Source organism: Eutrema salsugineum, unplaced genomic scaffold, assembly GCF_000478725.1.
Source record: "Eutrema salsugineum unplaced genomic scaffold, Eutsalg1_0 scaffold_5, whole genome shotgun sequence".
NCBI lineage: Eukaryota > Viridiplantae > Streptophyta > Magnoliopsida > Brassicales > Brassicaceae > Eutrema > Eutrema salsugineum.
Genome location: NW_006256612.1, coordinates 4,108,514 through 4,125,811, shown reverse-complemented (window position 1 = coordinate 4,125,811; position 17,298 = coordinate 4,108,514). Strand labels below are relative to the sequence as shown.

General features: G+C 39.3%; 6 protein-coding genes across 8 annotated transcripts; 5 read left to right on the top strand and 1 right to left on the bottom strand.

Moving 5' to 3' along the window:
- Window positions 1-418: 418 nt before the first annotated feature.
- LOC18992025 (berberine bridge enzyme-like 8) lies at window positions 419-2,661 on the top strand. The gene is made up of 2 exons (XM_006415371.2): window positions 419-1,082; window positions 1,595-2,661. The coding sequence occupies exons 1-2, from the start codon at window positions 446-448 to the stop codon at window positions 2,548-2,550; spliced, it is 1,593 nt and encodes a 530-aa protein (XP_006415434.1). The 5' UTR covers window positions 419-445; the 3' UTR covers window positions 2,551-2,661.
- A 748-nt stretch (window positions 2,662-3,409) lies between these two features.
- On the top strand, window positions 3,410-5,228 carry LOC18992024 (berberine bridge enzyme-like 9). The gene has a single exon (XM_006415370.2). The coding sequence runs from the start codon at window positions 3,455-3,457 to the stop codon at window positions 5,048-5,050; it is 1,596 nt and encodes a 531-aa protein (XP_006415433.1). The 5' UTR covers window positions 3,410-3,454; the 3' UTR covers window positions 5,051-5,228.
- Window positions 5,229-6,118: 890 nt separating this feature from the next.
- LOC18992023 (berberine bridge enzyme-like 10) lies at window positions 6,119-7,901 on the top strand. The gene has a single exon (XM_006415369.2). It carries the CDS (start codon window positions 6,168-6,170, stop codon window positions 7,746-7,748), a length of 1,581 nt encoding a protein of 526 aa, XP_006415432.1. The 5' UTR covers window positions 6,119-6,167; the 3' UTR covers window positions 7,749-7,901.
- Window positions 7,902-9,894: 1,993 nt separating this feature from the next.
- LOC18992022 (berberine bridge enzyme-like 11) lies at window positions 9,895-11,552 on the top strand. The gene has a single exon (XM_006415368.2). The coding sequence runs from the start codon at window positions 9,895-9,897 to the stop codon at window positions 11,476-11,478; it is 1,584 nt and encodes a 527-aa protein (XP_006415431.1). The 3' UTR covers window positions 11,479-11,552.
- A 556-nt stretch (window positions 11,553-12,108) lies between these two features.
- Window positions 12,109-13,975, top strand: LOC18992021 (berberine bridge enzyme-like 12). Its single transcript, XM_006415367.2, has one exon. The coding sequence runs from the start codon at window positions 12,215-12,217 to the stop codon at window positions 13,832-13,834; it is 1,620 nt and encodes a 539-aa protein (XP_006415430.1). The 5' UTR covers window positions 12,109-12,214; the 3' UTR covers window positions 13,835-13,975.
- On the bottom strand, window positions 13,962-16,709 carry LOC18992020 (serine carboxypeptidase-like 15). Of its 3 annotated transcripts, XM_006415366.2 has the most exons (14): window positions 16,579-16,709; window positions 16,348-16,493; window positions 16,187-16,263; window positions 15,891-16,013; window positions 15,695-15,797; window positions 15,522-15,559; window positions 15,324-15,425; window positions 15,140-15,226; window positions 14,993-15,061; window positions 14,833-14,904; window positions 14,638-14,756; window positions 14,435-14,548; window positions 14,302-14,347; window positions 13,962-14,201 (listed from the first exon to the last, which is right to left on the bottom strand). In XM_006415366.2, exons 1-14 carry the CDS (start codon window positions 16,707-16,709, stop codon window positions 14,121-14,123), a joined length of 1,308 nt encoding a protein of 435 aa, XP_006415429.1. In that variant the 3' UTR covers window positions 13,962-14,120. The 3 variants fall into 3 exon arrangements, with proteins under 3 accessions (XP_006415429.1, XP_024007855.1, XP_024007856.1); XM_024152087.1 differs by lacking the exons at window positions 14,993-15,061; window positions 15,140-15,226; XM_024152088.1 differs by lacking the exons at window positions 14,993-15,061; window positions 15,140-15,226; window positions 15,324-15,425; ... (2 more) ...; window positions 15,891-16,013; window positions 16,187-16,263 and having other exon boundaries at window positions 16,484-16,493.
- Between the last annotated feature and the right edge of the window lie 589 nt (window positions 16,710-17,298).

Genomic DNA, 17,298 nt, shown 5'->3' with positions numbered 1-17,298 from the left:
ATTACTGAATCCATCGAAGCAGTTGTATAAGCGCTAAACCTTCACATCAGTCAATTACTGCCTAGCTATAACAATTTCATATTTTTGCCTCTATTAAATTATTTCCTAGACATACTTCGCCATTTGCTTTGAAATCTGGTCTAGCTAATTATATAAGAGAAAAGATATATAGTACATTAATTACTACATTCTAATCTTCAATTATACGTTGACATATGGCTTGTAGTTGTATAAACAATACTCTTTAAATTTTTAATTATATATTCTAGAACATATTGCGATCATCACACAATATCAAAAATTATGGGCAACATGAAGTTGAACCCACATTTGACTTTTCTTGGTCAAACATTTTGGCGTTATGCAATCTTCTCGATCATTATAAATACCTTCACTAGTGACATTCATAAACACAATAATTTTTTTTCATCGTTTAATCTCCAAGATGAAGCATCCAAGAACTACATTGCTTGCTTTGATCTTCTTCGTTGTCATCATATTGGAATCAAGCCCATCATTAGCAAATCCCGAGACTTTCACACAATGCCTAACCTCAAACTCCGACCCAAAACATCCCATCTCCTCCGCCGTGTTCTTCTCCGGAAACCGCTCCTACTCCACCGTGCTAGAAGCCAATATCCGTAACCTCCGATTCAACACCTCCACAACTCCAAAACCTTTCCTCATAATCGCTGCAACACACGAGTCGCACGTGCAAGCCGCGGTTACTTGCGGGAAACGCCACAGCCTCCAGATGAAAATCAGAAGCGGCGGGCACGACTACGACGGCTTGTCATACGTGTCCTACTCTAGCAAACCGTTCTTCGTCCTCGACATGTTTAATCTCCGGTCGGTCGATGTTGACACGGCGAGTAAAACCGCGTGGGTCCAAACCGGTGCCATTCTTGGAGAGGTTTATTACTATATATGGGAGAAGAGCAAAACCCTAGCTTATCCCGCCGGGATTTGTCCGACGGTTGGTGTCGGCGGCCATATTAGCGGCGGAGGTTACGGTAACATGATGAGAAAATACGGTCTCACCGTCGATAATACTATCGATGCAAGAATGGTCGACGTTAATGGTATATTTCACTATCTCTAGACTCTACTCTAGCTTCCCTAACCTATGTGGTATTTAGACGAATTATATTATTCAAGGTCTTAAAATCAACCAAAATCATTCGGTTTAAAAAATTGGTCAGCACAAAATTAAGAGATTAATTAGTTTAGAGAGAAGACATAGAAGGCAGTTTGGAAACTTCATGTCTCTATGGCTTAGATGAGTTTTTAGACCACTCTGTTTTAGCCCATGAAAATCAGTGATCACCTTGATTTTTATTTCTTTTTTGTCAAGGTGGTTTTTATTTAGATTTTGCTCTTGTAAGATCTAACTCTTCTTTTTATATGATATTAACATTCATAGCAAAAAAAAAAATTAGTTTAGGGAGTCACTTATAGTATACAGTATAACCGTTGTTTTGTTATACTTCTATTTACCTAAATATTTGTATTATAATTTTTAATTCTCACTCCTTAACCAAAAGAAAATAATTTCTCACAATATTTTCCTTGTTAATATTTATAAATTCTACAGGAAATATTTTGGATAGAAAAATGATGGGAGAGGATCTCTTCTGGGCAATAAACGGAGGAGGAGGAGGAAGCTACGGTGTCGTTTTAGCTTACAAAATAAACCTGGTCGAAATCCCTGAAAACGTCACCGTTTTCAGAATCTCCCGCACTTTGGAGCAAAACGCGACGGAGATCGTTCACCGTTGGCAACAAGTCGCGCCGGAGCTTCCGGACGAGCTTTTCATAAGAGCATTCATCGACGTCGTAAACGGCACCGTCTTGTCTAAAAAGACCGTCAGGGCAACTTTCATAGCTATGTTTATCGGAGACACATCGACGCTTATGTCGATCATAAACCGGAGATTCCCAGAACTGGGTCTGGTCCGGTCTGACTGTACCGAGACGAGCTGGATCCAATCGGTGCTTTTCTGGACAAATATCCAATTTGGTACGCCGGAGAAAGCTCTGCTCCAAAGGAACCAGACCGTCAATTATCTCAAGAGGAAATCGGATTACGTCCGTAAACCGATCTCGAAAACCGGTTTAGAATCGATCTGGAGGAAGATGATCGAGCTCGAAATCCCGACTATGACTTTCAATCCATACGGCGGAAAGATGGCGAAGATTCCGTCGACGGCGACTCCGTTCCCATACAGAGCCGGGAATCTCTGGAAGATTCAGTACAGTGCGAATTGGAGAGAGGATCGGTTAACGAACCGGTATATGGAATTGACGAGGAGATTGTACCAATTCATGACTCCGTTTGTTTCGAAGAACCCGAGACAGTCGTTTTTTAACTACCGGGACGTTGATTTGGGGATCAATTCTCACGAAGGAAAAATCAGGAGCTATGAACAGAGTAAGAGTTACGGGAAGAAGTATTTCGCCGGAAACTTCGAGAGGTTGGTGAATATCAAGACGAGAGTTGATAGTGGTAACTTCTTCAGGAACGAACAGAGTATTCCTGTGTTACCGTAGTATGTATATTTGAATTTGGTGATATTTGATTAGTGAATTTGGTGATATTTGTAAGTCTTATCTGTCTTTGGTAAATAAAAATTGAATTTATATGGCTAGCTATTAGATTTAGAAGCTCGGGCATATCTCTTTTGAAAAAAAAAAATTAATAGAAATTAAGATGAAAACTTAATTAAGTAGATCAGAATAAACGAAAATTGAATCAAATTTATATGTAGTTTGAAATTAGATTAAGATGAAAACTTATGTTAAGATATCACACTTTAGTCTGGTGTCCTCGCTCCATTGGCAGTTCTAGGCCTTATTGGTTACAAATTATATTGGTAACAGTTTGTATTATCAACAAACATGCATTTGTTGTAAAAAAGAGTTAATAGTTCAATAGTAATTGATTATGTCTAGATTTTTCTGCTATTAAAATATATAGTTAAATAATATTTTTATAATGTAGTATGCAGCTTTGTCAAAGCTAAGCGATCAAATACGTAAGGAAAGACCTTTTCAGTTTGTAAAAAGTGATGCTAAAATAGAACAAAAATCTTCATATATTAAACTTATAAAATGTATTCACCTCTTTCTTACCTTTTTTATCTTTTCCAGAAAGAAGGATATACAGATGAAGATAATAACATTAGAAAATAGACCTGATAACTTAGAGCTTATAATTTTAGGATATATAAAAAGATAGGACAAATAAAGCACCATATTAAGCATAAAATCTCCCCATATTGAGTAATTGACTTAATTTACAAAGATTTATGCCAAAAAGATACACAAACTACAAGAATAGCCGATTGTCTATTCATGTCAAACTAACAAGTATATAAGAAACGCAAACCCCTACGAATCTTTCAAACCATATTCAACAAAAAAGAGGGTGGTGGTAACAAAAGAAACAGGAAGAATGAAATCTCCAACAATCAAAACCCTAATCATCTCCCTCTTTCTCTTTACAATCCCTACATCATTCGCATCACCACCAAACCTCGAAGACGTTTTCACACAATGCATCACCAATTTCAAACCTTCAAACCCTAAATCTCCAATCCAAAACTTCACATACACTCAGAAAAACCCTAAGTTCCTCACAATCCTCAACAACTACGTTCGTAACCTCCGTTACTTCAACAACACGACACGTAAACCCGTAGCCATCGTAGCCGCCGCTGACGTCACTCACATCCAGGCCACGATCACATGCGCCAAGAAACTCAGCCTCCAGCTCCGAATCCGTAGCGGAGGCCACGACTACGATGGACTGTCGTATCTATCAACGATCGATTTCATCGTCTTAGACATGTTCAATCTCCGGTCTATAGAGATCGATCCTAAGCTAGACACCGCGTGGGTCCAATCCGGTGCTACGCTTGGAGAGATTTACTATGGAGTCGCCAACAAAAGCAACGATCTCCGGGGATTTCCAGCCGGAGTCTGTCCCGGTTTAGGCGCCGGCGGGCATTTTAGCGGCGGTGGTTACGGAAACATGATGAGGAAATACGGTTTATCGATTGATAACATCATTGACGCTAAGATCGTTGATGCTAAAGGAAGAGTCTTGGACCGGAGCTCAATGGGAGAAGATCTTTTTTGGGCCTTACGTGGAGGAGGAGCCGCTAGTTTCTGTGTTGTCTTAGCCTGGAAGATCAAGCTTGTTCCCGTGCCGGAGAAAGTCACGGTCTTTAACGTCATAACCGTTGGAAACAGAGGAGGCGTGAACACCACGGAACTAGTAGTAAAATGGCAAGAGATCGCAGACAAGATCGACAATGATTTGTTCATTAGGTTAACTTTAAGCACAAGCAACAAAACCGTGAAGGCTTCTTTCATGGGAATGTTCCTAGGAAACTCATCGAAGCTTCTTGAAATCACGAACGCGAAATTCCCCGAGCTTGGTCTGAACAAAACAGAGTGTATAGAAATGAAATGGATCGAGTCGGTTCTGTTCTGGCTCGATATCCCACCCGGTACAGCACCAACAACGGTTATGCTAAACCGGATTCCACAGAAGCAGATCTACCTCAAGAGGAAATCCGATTACGTCCAGAAACCGATCTCAAGGACCGGTTTAGATGCGATATTCAAGGCTCTGATAGAGAACGAGAATGTGACAATGGCTTGGAACCCGTACGGAGGAAGGATGAGCGATATTCCATCGACCGAGACTGCGTTCCCGCACCGAGCGGGAAATATGTTCAAGATTCAGTACGCAGCGAACTGGTTCGTGCCAGGGGAAGCAGTGGCTAACGAATGCTTGAGCCAGACGGAAAGAGTGTTCCAGGCAATGAGCCCTTACGTGTCAAAGAATCCAAGAGAGGCGTTTTTGAACTACAGAGACGTTGACATTGGCACGAGTTTGAACTCGACGTACGAGGAAGGTAAAGTGTACGGAGTGAAGTATTTTAAGAATAACTTCGAGAGATTGGTTCAAGTAAAGACTAGAGTTGATCCAGACAACTTTTTCCGGTACGAGCAGAGCATTCCAGTGCACTCCAGGCACTAGAGAGACTAGAGAGACACGCTCTTGCTTCTATATTGAGAAGTTTTACCAAAATATTTAAATAGTAAAATAACCTAATCATTTGATGTAAAAGGCGAAGAGTTTGAGCTCTCTGTATCAAATTGAGACTAAAGACCTTTGTCTTGGATTAGAAGATGAGAAGTCAATTGTTTTCTTGTATATGTACTTTGGAAATATATATTTATTTTGTTTCTACAGAAAAGAAATGTGTTAGAATTGTCAAAACTTATCTATCACTTAATCGGATCATGGATATATTGTGTATTCTGGATTTCCGTATCAAGTATCAACCAAATTCTTGATTACCAAATATTAACATGTCAACTTGTGAATCCTTATCCATTTCATTTGACAGTACGCGTCGACTATTTTTCATTTATTCGAACCACTATTTTTTTCTGTTTGACAGTCCTACACATTCAGATAGTGACATATATGCAAGATGTATACAATTATGTTGACAAAGATATTCAAAAGCTTCTCTCTATAGTTTTGGATTACGCGGAGTATGATAAACAAAAACTTGGACGATAAACAATGACTTGCACGAAACAGATACTGTATGTGTTCAAATACTTAAATTTATTTTTAAAAAGACTTAATCCGTAATGCATAACGCATAGGCTCTATAAAATAATCAAAATCTCCTATCCAAAATCTTTCATATGAACACTGCAAACTTGTACAAAACTTAAAAGTCATATATTAATGACACATTATCACCTTCTCGGCTTTTCGCGTACATGAGTGATCAATTCAAAAGTAGAACAATAATAGGTAGAAGTCAAAGTCAAATATAATCAGCCTCCTATATATATATATAGTCTCTTATGTATTATGTGTGTATATTTAAGTATATCGTTTATAAAACCAAAATAATTTTGATCGGTAACACATTAGAAATAAAAATGAGGAACAATAGGTAGAAAAAGGATTAAATAAAAATATCACTGGTACACAAAAACACTCTAAAAAAATAAAAAAATTACTTCAGAAAATGCGAACTTTGAATCTCCTCTATATATAAATACACCCTCACACACACACGAGCTTTCAAAAAGACAAAACCGAAACTCCCAAAACTAAACAAGCAAAAACTATGGAAAAATTACTCGTAACTTCTCTGCTACTAATCGCAATCTCAGTTGCAACTTCACAACCCGTGACCGATCCGGTCGCTTTCCTCCGATGTCTTGAACGACAGCCAACAGACCCGGCGAGTCCAAACTCCGCCGTCGCCTACATCCCAACAAACTCCTCCTTCACCGCCGTCCTCCGCCGTCGCATACCCAACCTCCGTTTCGACAAACCCACAACACCAAAACCGGTAGCAATCGTCACCGCCGCCACGTGGACACACATTCAGGCGGCGTTAGGATGCGCCCGCGAGCTCTCTCTTCAGGTCAGGATACGAAGCGGAGGCCACGACTTCGAAGGACTGTCTTACACCTCCACCGTCCCGTTCTTCGTCCTCGACATGTTCAGTTTCAGAAATGTTGACGTTAATCTCACCGAGGGAACGGCTTGGGTCGATTCCGGCGCTACCACCGGAGAGCTTTATTACCGAATCGCCGAGAAAAGCAATGTCCTTGGGTTTCCGGCTGGTTTGTGTACGACTTTGGGAGTTGGTGGACATTTTAGCGGCGGAGGGTACGGAACGATGATGAGAAAGTACGGATTGTCTGTGGACAATGTTGTCGGATCTGGAATCGTTGATTCCAATGGGAATATCTTCACCGACCGGGTTTCGATGGGAGAAGATCGGTTCTGGGCGATTCGAGGAGGTGGGGCGGCGAGTTTCGGCGTCGTGCTCGGATATAAAATCCGGTTGGTTCCGGTGCCGGAGAAAGTTACGGTTTTTACCATCGAGAAAACCGTCGGAGAAGGAGCCGTCGATCTTATTATGAAGTGGCAGAGTTTCGCTCACAGTACAGATCGGAATCTGTTCGTGAGGCTGACGTTGACTTTGGTCAACGGTACAAAGGCTGGTGAAAAAACGGTTTTAGCTTCTTTTATTGGGATGTATTTAGGCCGGTCTGATAAGATGTTGAACGTGATGAACCGGGATTTCCCGGAGCTAAAGCTGAAGAAAAGTGATTGTACCGAGATGAGATGGATCGATTCGGTCTTGTTCTGGGCCGGTTTTCCAATCGGTACACCAACCTCGGTATTGCTTAACCCGACGGTTGCGAGTAAGGCTTTCCATAAACGAAAATCAGACTATGTGAAACGTCCGATTTCGAGAACCGGTCTCGGTTTAATACTCAAGAAATTGGTGGAAGTTGAGAAAGTGAAAATGTATATGAATCCATACGGAGGAAGAATGGGTGAGATCCCGAGTTCGAGGATACCGTTCCCACACAGAGCCGGTAATTTGTACAAGATCGAGTATCTCGTTAGCTGGTCAGAAGCTGGAGATGACGTGGAGAAGGATCATTTGGCACGTGCGAGAGAGATGTATGAATTCATGAGCCCGTACGTGTCTAGTAATCCGAGGGAGACGTTTTTAAATTACCGTGATCTTGATATAGGGTCAAGTGTTAGTTCCACGTACGAGGAAGGTAAAATCTATGGGGTTAAATATTACATAGACAATTTCGAGAGGTTAGTGGATATTAAATCTTCCATCGATGCGGAAAACTTTTGGAAGAACGAACAAAGTATCCCGGTACGAAGATAATGAGGACGACACGAGTGTTGTGATTTGTAACATGTATTGAAAGTGAATAAGAACCATGTATTAAGATCTTCGGTTCGGTATATTGTTACAAAATGTATTAAGATCTCTGGTTTGAATGTAAAGTCAATTAACAAAATAGACGTACAACACTAATTGCGATGCTGTAAAATGTTACAGATAAGCATAAACTTTTATTTTTTAAGTTTACCAAAAAAAAAAAAAAACATCAATATCACAACACCACTGCCACCATCATCGACTGCTGGTCGACAGACGACAGTAGACGTGGCTTCAAGAACTACAAAAAATTAGATAAAAACATGGTTTATGTTATATCTTCTTTGATCTATTGATTCCCAAGATCTCCCATTGGCATTTTGGTTCATGTATATTTTTCCTAAAAAATAATGGAAGGAAAATCACTATTCCGAAGCATTTTGTTTCCTTGTTCTTATTCTTGTTTGCCAAGGTAACAAGTATATAGGTTTAACTTTTGTTACATTCATTCCATTAATGATATTTACAGTTTTAGCAAAAGAATGATAACAATAATAATAATGGAAGATCTTTGATAGCTAACCACTTTTTCTGAGCAGCGTTGAACAAATGATTGATCGTTAAAGTTTAAAAATGCATTAGCGCAATTATGCTCCATTCAGTGGCACTTGTTTGTTTGTCTACTTTAAGTTAGTAATAGATGGATTTAAACGAGTTTAAACTATTTGTAATTAGTATATTTTATTTAAACTGTTTCTACTATCAGTTAAGCGCTGAATATAAGAAACTAATATGTTGTCAAATTGTCAACTTATGAATCTTTTATATACCAAAGGATATCACACTCAAATGCATGAACGATGTATACATTTGTTGACCAAGACATTTCAACGCTTCTCTGTATTAACGCGGATTTGATATAAGCAAGACTTGCACGATATACAGATATATGTTCTTTGACAGATCTTACTTTATTAAAATAAAAATAATACTCGATCCGTACTGCATCACGCATAGGTTACACATATATCTTTTAACCGCCAAAATCTCTCATTTGACCACTGCAAGCGACAAGCTTTAAAAGTCAAGTATTTAGATTATGACACGTTATTGGCTATCGCGTAGTGCGCATTAATATGTAAGTTGAAGTCAAATATATTTAGTTTAGTCCACTATACCATTAAATCTGGATAAAAACACATTAGCTGTAAAAGAACGTGAAAATAAATTGTATATTCTTTTTATATAACTAATAATCTCATACCAAAACCTATACTAATCGTTTGAAAAAAAACCTATACTAGTCTCTATTATTTGTTAAAATATCGTGACATTTGTTAAAACCAAACCCTGCTGGTAGTATATATATTTTTAAAATGATATGTAAATGAGATCATTCAATTCATGATATTAGAGAATAATATTCTTAACTAATATATAGAAAGTTGGCCAATCAACTCATTACCTATCGATTTTGAGAAATAAGTTAAAAACTCATATTGACTTTAACATGGAATTAGATTCCGATCCAAAATGTTCAATCCGATCTGTAACTGAGGTAAAATTAGTGATATCAAAATTGACCCAACCCAAAGTTGGCCACATTGATTCATATCCGCACATAGCAAAATCAGATTGGAATTGGTTTTGAGTTAGCTTATATTCACAATTGAATACAATAGATTATAACAGGAGAGAATAAGCTAGTTATGTTGATAACAACAGTAAGCTTGTCAGAACTCAGAACCGTGCTCCGAGTCTCTTATAACATGGTATAACAATCCATATCATATATATCATCAGTTTGACAATTTGTTTTGATCTTTCACAAACTATCTGCAATCTTAAAAAGGAGAAGATTAAATTTTCAATTAGGTTTGGATAAGGTACTCGGACTAAAAGTTAGTTCTTTACAAGCTTCGACATTGAATAATAATTCTTCTCTAGACAGACATTCAATAACTCCACTATTCAATTAGAGAAAAGAAACATTAAACTACAAAAGAAAAATTGTTTATACTCAACTACTATTGAACCAATAAGAAGCTTGGATTACTATAAACTCTCTCATCTATATAAATATAGACACACACAATCAAACAAATATATCTTAATCCAAACTCCGAAATTTAACCAGCAAAACCAAAAAATGGAAAAATTACTCTTAGTCTCTCTGCTACTAATCTCAGTTTCAGTAGCAACTTCACAACCCATTCCCGATCCGGCGACTTTCCTCCGGTGTATCGTACGAGAGGGATCGAACCCGCAGACTTTCACATCCGCCGTCACCTACATCCCAACAAACTCCTCTTTCACCGCCGTCCTCCGCCGTCGCATACCCAACCTCCGTTTCGACAAACCCACAACCCAAAAACCCCTCGCCATCGTCACCGCCACCACGCAGGGCCACATCGGAACGGCGTTAGCATGCGCCGGCGAGCTCAACATCCAGGTCAGGATCCGAAGCGGAGGCCACGACTTCGAAGGACTCTCATACACCTCCACCGTCCCGTTCTTCGTCCTCGACATGTTCAGTCTCAGACACGTTGACGTCAATCTCACCGAGAAAACGGCTTGGGTCGATTCCGGCGCTACGATCGGAGAGCTTTATTATCGAATCGCCGAGAAGAGCAATGTCCTCGGGTTTCCGGCGGGTTTGTGTACGACATTGGGCGTTGGTGGACATTTTAGCGGCGGAGGGTACGGAACGATGATGAGAAAGTACGGATTGTCCGTGGACAACGTTGTCGGATCTGCGATTGTCGATTCGAACAGGAATACGTACGCCGATAGGGTTTCGATGGGAGAAGATCGGTTCTGGGCGATTCGAGGAGGTGGGGCGGCGAGTTTCGGACTTGTGCTCGGATACAAAATCCGGTTGGTTACGGTGCCGGAGAAAGTTACGGTCTTTAGCATCGGAAAAACCGTCGGAGAAGGAGCCGTCGATCTTCTAGTGAAGTGGCAGAGTTTTGCTCATAGTACAGATCGGAATCTGTTCGTGAGGGTGACGTTGACTCTGGTCAACGGTACAAAGCGTGGTGAAAAAACGGTTTTAGCTTCTTTTATTGGGATGTATTTAGGCCGGTCTGATAAGACTTTGAACGTGATGAACCGGGATTTCCCGGAATTAAAGCTGAAGAAAACCGATTGTACTGAGATGAGATGGATCGATTCGGTCTTGTTCTGGGCCGGTTATCCAATTGGCACACCGACTTCCGTGCTGTTGAACTCGACGGTAGAGAACAAGTTGTTCATGAAACGGAAATCAGATTATGTGAAGCGTCCGATTTCGAGAACCGGTCTTGGTTTAATACTCAAGAAATTGGTAGAGGTTGAGAAAGTTGAAATGAATTGGAATCCGTACGGTGGAAGAATGAGTGAGATCCCGAGTTCGAGGACGCCTTTCCCACACAGAGCAGGCAATTTGTTCAACATTGAGTATGTTATAGATTGGTCTGAAGCTGGAGATAACGTGGAGAAAGATCATTTGGCACGTGGGAGAGAGATGTATGAATTCATGAGCCCGTATGTGTCTAGTAATCCGAGGGAGGCGTTTTTAAATTACCGTGATCTTGACATAGGCTCAAGTGTTAATTCCACTTACGAGGAAGGTAAAATCTATGGGGTTAAATATTACAAAGACAATTTCGAGAGGTTAGTGGATATTAAATCCACTTATGATGAGATAAACTTTTGGAGGAACGAACAAAGTATTCCGGTACGAAGATCATAAAGAACACACGAGTGTTGTGAATTGTGACATCACTGACATGTATTAATTTTTTCGGTCAATAAAGCAATGAATATGTATTCAGATTTGATTCTATAAATCCTTGAAATGTATTAAGATCTTTGGTTTGAAGATAAATACAAGTGTGTTTTGTTGTCTTCCATTGCTAGTGAGATAGTTAATTTATTTGAAGACTTGCTAATGAGATAGTTGTGTCATATAATATAAAATTTATGGATTGTTTCATTTAGTATCAATTGAACTGATTTTGAATGGAAAGTTCATAATTCTTATTAACACACACATATCTTTTGTGTATTTCATGCATACTTTTGGTTTTTTTGTTTACATATTTAGATATTATCATGATTTCCGTATTTTATGCACACTTTGGTTTTTGTTAACATAATTGGATATGATTTGATTTGGACAGTTTATTCTTGATTTTATATTTCTTTCTTGATATGCTACCATTCTTCTCTTCATAACATCTCTATTCAACTTTCCTATGTGTTTATTTGCGAGAAATGCTAATTTTCAGGATTTGGACAACTTCATTGACTATAATACCCTCTCTAATTCCCCTACATTTTGGCTCCATTAATGTTCTAGTTACCATTTTTTGACCGAGAATTTAAAGTAATCGCACTTTCGCAGAGAGCCAAAGAAAATTCTTCTATTAATCCAAATCTCTAACGAAAACTCATATGAGAAAAAAAATAAAATAACAAAGAATCAAATGTATTTAATTCTTCTTCTTCTCTTCTTTGCTGCATCGCACTCATCATTTGGTTCTGCAGATTCCGCGAATGTCTACGAAGATTTTGCCCGATGTTTCACAAACGAGACGAGTATTTCCCATAAGGAGCTCTCCGGCGTCGTTTTGTCCCGTTCTAGCGTTTCCTTCACCACTGTCCTACGCGCATACATCAGAAACGCGCGTTTCAACACCTCCTCAACGCCGAAACCATCGGTCATCATCGTGCCACGTGTCGATTCCCACGTTCAAGCCGCCGTGATCTGCGCCAAAAAGCTGAATCTCCAGCTCAAGATCCGGAGCGGCGGCCACGACTACGACGGCCTCTCTTACGTCTCCGCCGTAACGTTCCTCGTCCTGGATCTCTCCAATTTCCGAAACATCACCGTCGATTTGAACGACGACGGAGGATCCGCCTGGGTACAAACCGGCGCGACGCTCGGCGAGCTTTTTTACCGGATCTGGGAGAAGAGCGAGGTACACGCTTTTCCCGCCGGACTCTGTCCCACCGTCGGCGTCGGAGGACACGTCAGCGGCGGAGGATACGGACACATGATACGAAAATTCGGGCTCACGATTGATCACGTCGTCGACGCCACGATCGTCGACGCAAACGGCCGAATTCTTAATCGGAAAACGATGGGAGAGGATCTCTTCTGGGCAATTCGTGGCGGAGGCGGAGGAAGCTTCGGCGTCGTTTTGGGTTTCAAAGTGAAACTCGTGGAAGTTCCAAAAACCGTAACCGTTTTTAGAGTCGATAAATCTGTAGACCAAAATGCCCTCGACATGGTCCATAAATGGCAATTCGTGGCTCCAAGAACCGACCCGGGTCTGTTCATGAGAGTGTTGATATCCTCTGTGACGCGGAACAAGACGCAGACGGTGAACGCTAAACTGAGAGCTTTGTTCCTGGGAAATGCAAACGACGTCGTTTCAATGCTGGCCAAGGAGTTTCCGGAATTGGGATTGAGGAAAGAGGACTGTAAAGAGATGACGTGGATCCAATCACTCTTGTGGTGGATGAACCACGTGGACGTTGACAAAGTCAAACCGGAGATTCTACTCGAGAGAGAACCGGATTCGGCCAAGTTTCTCAAGAGGAAATCGGATTACGTCGAGAAGGAGATGACCAAACCAGAACTAAACCGGTTGTTTAAGATTCTGGCGACATTAAACAGAACCGGTTTGGTTTTAAATCCGTATGGAGGGAATCTAAACGCGACCGCAACGAACGAAACGGCGTTTCCGCATAGGCACAAACTATACAAAATCCAACATTCCGTGACGTGGACCGATGCTGGACCGGAAGCGGAAAGGCTTTACATTGGTAATGTAAGAACGACCTACAGAATCATGACCCCGTTTGTGTCGAAAAACCCGAGAAGCTCGTATTTGAACTATAGAGATATCGATATCGGGGTTAATGATCATGGAACCGATAGTTATCGAAAAGGAGAAATCTATGGTAGGAAGTATTTTGGCGAGAATTTCGATCGGTTGGTTCGAGTGAAAACCGCGGTTGATCCGGATAATTTCTTTAGGAATGAGCAGAGTATACCAACTTTACCTCCCAAGAGAAGATCGACAATGTCACCGTTGTAACTTCTCTCTAGTGTTTCTTCATGGAACTTGGAATTATTATTTAATAGATTTAGCTGGAGCGATATTTATCATGGCACATACTTTGTCATATTACACGTTTTGCCGAACGTTAATTATGTTAACCAAATAGTCAACAATCTTACTAAATAAATGGTCCAAAACAGAGGTAAAACAAAAACATTAATTAATAATTTGAAAATGTGTCGCTCTATGAATCATCAGCAAACAAAACAAACACTTTTGGCGTCAACATTAATCAGATGATTAAAGATTAAGGTTTCTGAGTTTAAAGAGGTTGGCCACTTATCCACCTCTTGAACATGATTGAGCTCTCCTCTGGTTTATACTCTAACGTGTGTCCGCCTCCCTAAATAAACCAAACAATACCAATCAAGAAACCTGTTTTTTCTTCTAAAAAAGCTTTGCAATATTTATGCCAATAAAAATGTGGGATCAAAGATTTTTACTTTAACAGTGGCAAATGTCATCCTATTAGCATAAGTCTTGGTGTATCTGCAAAGAAAAAAAAAAACAATATTGTTGATCAGCTTATAGTAAACAAATTAAAAAAACCAAAAAAGAAACAAGTGGTGTATATACCCAGCGACTTGATTATTTATCATCCATGGCCTCCATTTCTCAATAATGGAATAATTTAATGACCTTATCCAGTCTTGCGTTGAAACGAAAGGAATTGTCATATCGTGATCACCACTGTTCACCAAAAAACACCAAGCCAGAGAAAAGTTTACAAATAACTAATGAAAGTAAGCTTTTGAAAAAGCTGTTAAGTTTGTGTATACCTGAGGATGAGAGATCGATAGCCTTTGATGCTAATATTCATATGGTATGGTATGCTGCTTATTATGTCTTTATTGCAACGCACATTATAATCACATCGTTCCCATTTCCCTTTAGTCCCCTGCAATAAAAATTTTTGATCATCAGTTTTTTTAACCAAAGATCAATGATATTAATATACTTTTCATGTCATATACCTTCACCACTTTAAGTGCTCTGCGTACACTCTCGTTATTAGCCCAGTATTCAGATAGCAAATAGCGATACGTCTGTGAAAAGAAACCTTGTCAATATTCTTCTCTAGAGGTTTGTCAAGTGGCTAGCCTTTATTTGATCCAAAGACACCAAGAATCTTACATAGCAATTAGGAGATGTAGAGTCACAATTTGATTCTAGGATAAGTTCTTCATATATTCTTGAAACACACTGTAATTTAACGACACAATTCTAAGTTAGTGATTCTTTACCATTGAATAAGCCAAGTAAATTCCAGAATGTGCATACCTTCTTGAAATCTTCAACGAGTCTCAAGCACTCTGTGTTAAGAGGATCCACATTAAAAAGTTTTCCTTTACAGCTTCTTTTCATCGACTACAAAATAAGAGTTTCAAAAATGGTCGTTAATTAACCACTTCATTGTGGTGATATTGTAAGAGACAAAAGTAATCCTAGATTTTGTAATTGGTACCTCATTAAGTTCATCAGAGATGAGTGCCATTCCATGAGCAAATTGAATGCGACTGTTAAAATCAAGATCATAGTCTGTTAACGGGTTTCCGAGCACATAACCCTGTTTTTTTCGAAAATAAAACAGTGTCCTGATCAGTTCTTAATGCTTGAAAAGGTATATGGAAATGATGTAAGAAGCAAGCAAATAATGATAAACCTGGAGATTTATTTGAGGTTTGCAGCATATATAATTTCCTGTGATATATAGGTAAAATAAGTAATCAAGAAACAATAGTCAATGAAAAAGGCTTGCATATAATAAGTAATCAAGAAACAGTATTCATAGGAAAAAGGCTTGCATAGGATTGGAGTGATAAAAGAAAAACTTACCATTTGAGATTTCTTGAACAATGGACGGAATTACCTTACCGGAATAAGAGTTTCCGGTGACATAGAAAGGATTGGAGAAATACTCAGGATGCTTGTCTAGCCACTGGACAACAGTCACCAACAAAAGCTGTCTTTATAAAAAGAATGAAAAACAATAACAAATTAAAATCTCCACAAGTTTGAATTTTCCTTTTACCTTACGAACAAACTCATGGACCCGCTTAGCTGATCCTGTGTCACTTGGTATATCAGCAAGTGGATTTCTTGAGTAGGAGAAGCCAGTCCCAACAGGCTGGTCCAAGTAGATTATATTCGCCACCTGAAAAAAAGAAGCAATGATCTTAAAACTTGAAGATGAAGAAGGAAGCAATGATCTTAAATCTTGAAGATGAAGAAAGATTTCATTCTGAATAAAACAGTGTGTTTACATCATATGACAATTGATAAACAAAAAAAAAAAAAAAAAACAGGATATTACATCCCAAAAGTTACCTTAGTCCATGAATATGTAGTAGACACCAAAGAGGGGATACTTCCATTGTAAGGCTCAACCTTGAAAGCAAGAGGACCTGATTTTTTTTTATCAATTCAAACAAGTCACTAAGAAATCTGCAAACACAAATAAGAATGAGTAAAAATGAAGATTTACTTACCATTCTCATAAACAAGGCCAGAGAAAGAAGAGCAGCCAGGTCCTCCAGTTAACCAGACAAGAAGAGGGTCTTCTTTTGGGTTCCTCTCAGATTTGATGAAGTAGTAGAACATTTGATCTTCCTCAGCTTCACCAACACCAATGTACCTGAAATGAGTTTAACTCCAAAACTCAGAACACAGGCTCATTACAATGCTAATTGAATTTGGAGATGAATGAAGCGGAACAGAACCCGGTTTCAAGCTCAAAAGGAAGAGGGCCTTCAAAACCAGGGAGATATCTGATGATGGAGCTTGAATCAGCATGCTGAATCAACACAAGAAAAAGTTGCGTAAGCAACAACTTGAATATCCAAGAACTCATTTTGTTCTGAGTGCTATGACACAAAACCATCTCTATAGTCTATACTCAAAGACAGAGGCGTTGACCCCAAAAAGAAAAAATGAAAAAACTGCTGGAAGCTTTTCGGTTGAGCATCGATTTAACCATATAAACCGGTCAATTGCCAAATTTAAACCCAATAAACTTGGGTTTTCTAACCGAGCAGGTTGGGGTTTTAGGGTTTTTTTTCCTTCAAGTACCTGGGCACGTGAGAATGCACGTGAAAGGGACATAGTCGCATGTAAAGTGCGTCTGCAGCATTGATTGTCCAAGATAAATTATTTTTTTAAACTATATGTAGCATTGACTTAAAAATCGGACACACCCACCTTTCGAACCGGTTTAGCATGCTGAATCAACACAAGTGCCAAAAACGCAGCCCGTAGCAGCAGCAACTGCCAACTCGAGCAACATTGTGTGTTCTTTGAGTTGATGCTACATTTAGCATGAAAACGTCATTATGCTAAACATTAGAAACGTTGACCGTTAGTCTCTAAACCGATAATGTTTTGGGTTAAATCTTCTCCTTCTCTAGATTTGATAATACATATTTTGTTTTTATTTATTTATT

Bases quoted from the DNA above. Each gene is read 5' to 3' on its own strand.
- LOC18992025 (XM_006415371.2), top strand. From the start codon at position 446: ATGAAGCATCCAAGAACTACATTGCTTGCTTTGATCTTCTTCGTTGTC. The intron at 1,083-1,594 runs GTATATTTCACT...TAAATTCTACAG, and splicing joins AAGAATGGTCGACGTTAATG to GAAATATTTTGGATAGAAAA.
- LOC18992024 (XM_006415370.2), top strand. From the start codon at position 3,455: ATGAAATCTCCAACAATCAAAACCCTAATCATCTCCCTCTTTCTCTTT.
- LOC18992023 (XM_006415369.2), top strand. From the start codon at position 6,168: ATGGAAAAATTACTCGTAACTTCTCTGCTACTAATCGCAATCTCAGTT.
- LOC18992022 (XM_006415368.2), top strand. From the start codon at position 9,895: ATGGAAAAATTACTCTTAGTCTCTCTGCTACTAATCTCAGTTTCAGTA.
- LOC18992021 (XM_006415367.2), top strand. From the start codon at position 12,215: ATGTATTTAATTCTTCTTCTTCTCTTCTTTGCTGCATCGCACTCATCA.
- LOC18992020 (XM_006415366.2), bottom strand. From the start codon at position 16,709: ATGAGTTCTTGGATATTCAAGTTGTTGCTTACGCAACTTTTTCTTGTG. The intron at 16,014-16,186 runs GTAACTTTTGGG...TCTTTTTTTCAG, and splicing joins CTACATATTCATGGACTAAG to GTGGCGAATATAATCTACTT. The intron at 14,348-14,434 runs GTATATACACCA...TTTTCTTTGCAG, and splicing joins ATAAATAATCAAGTCGCTGG to ATACACCAAGACTTATGCTA.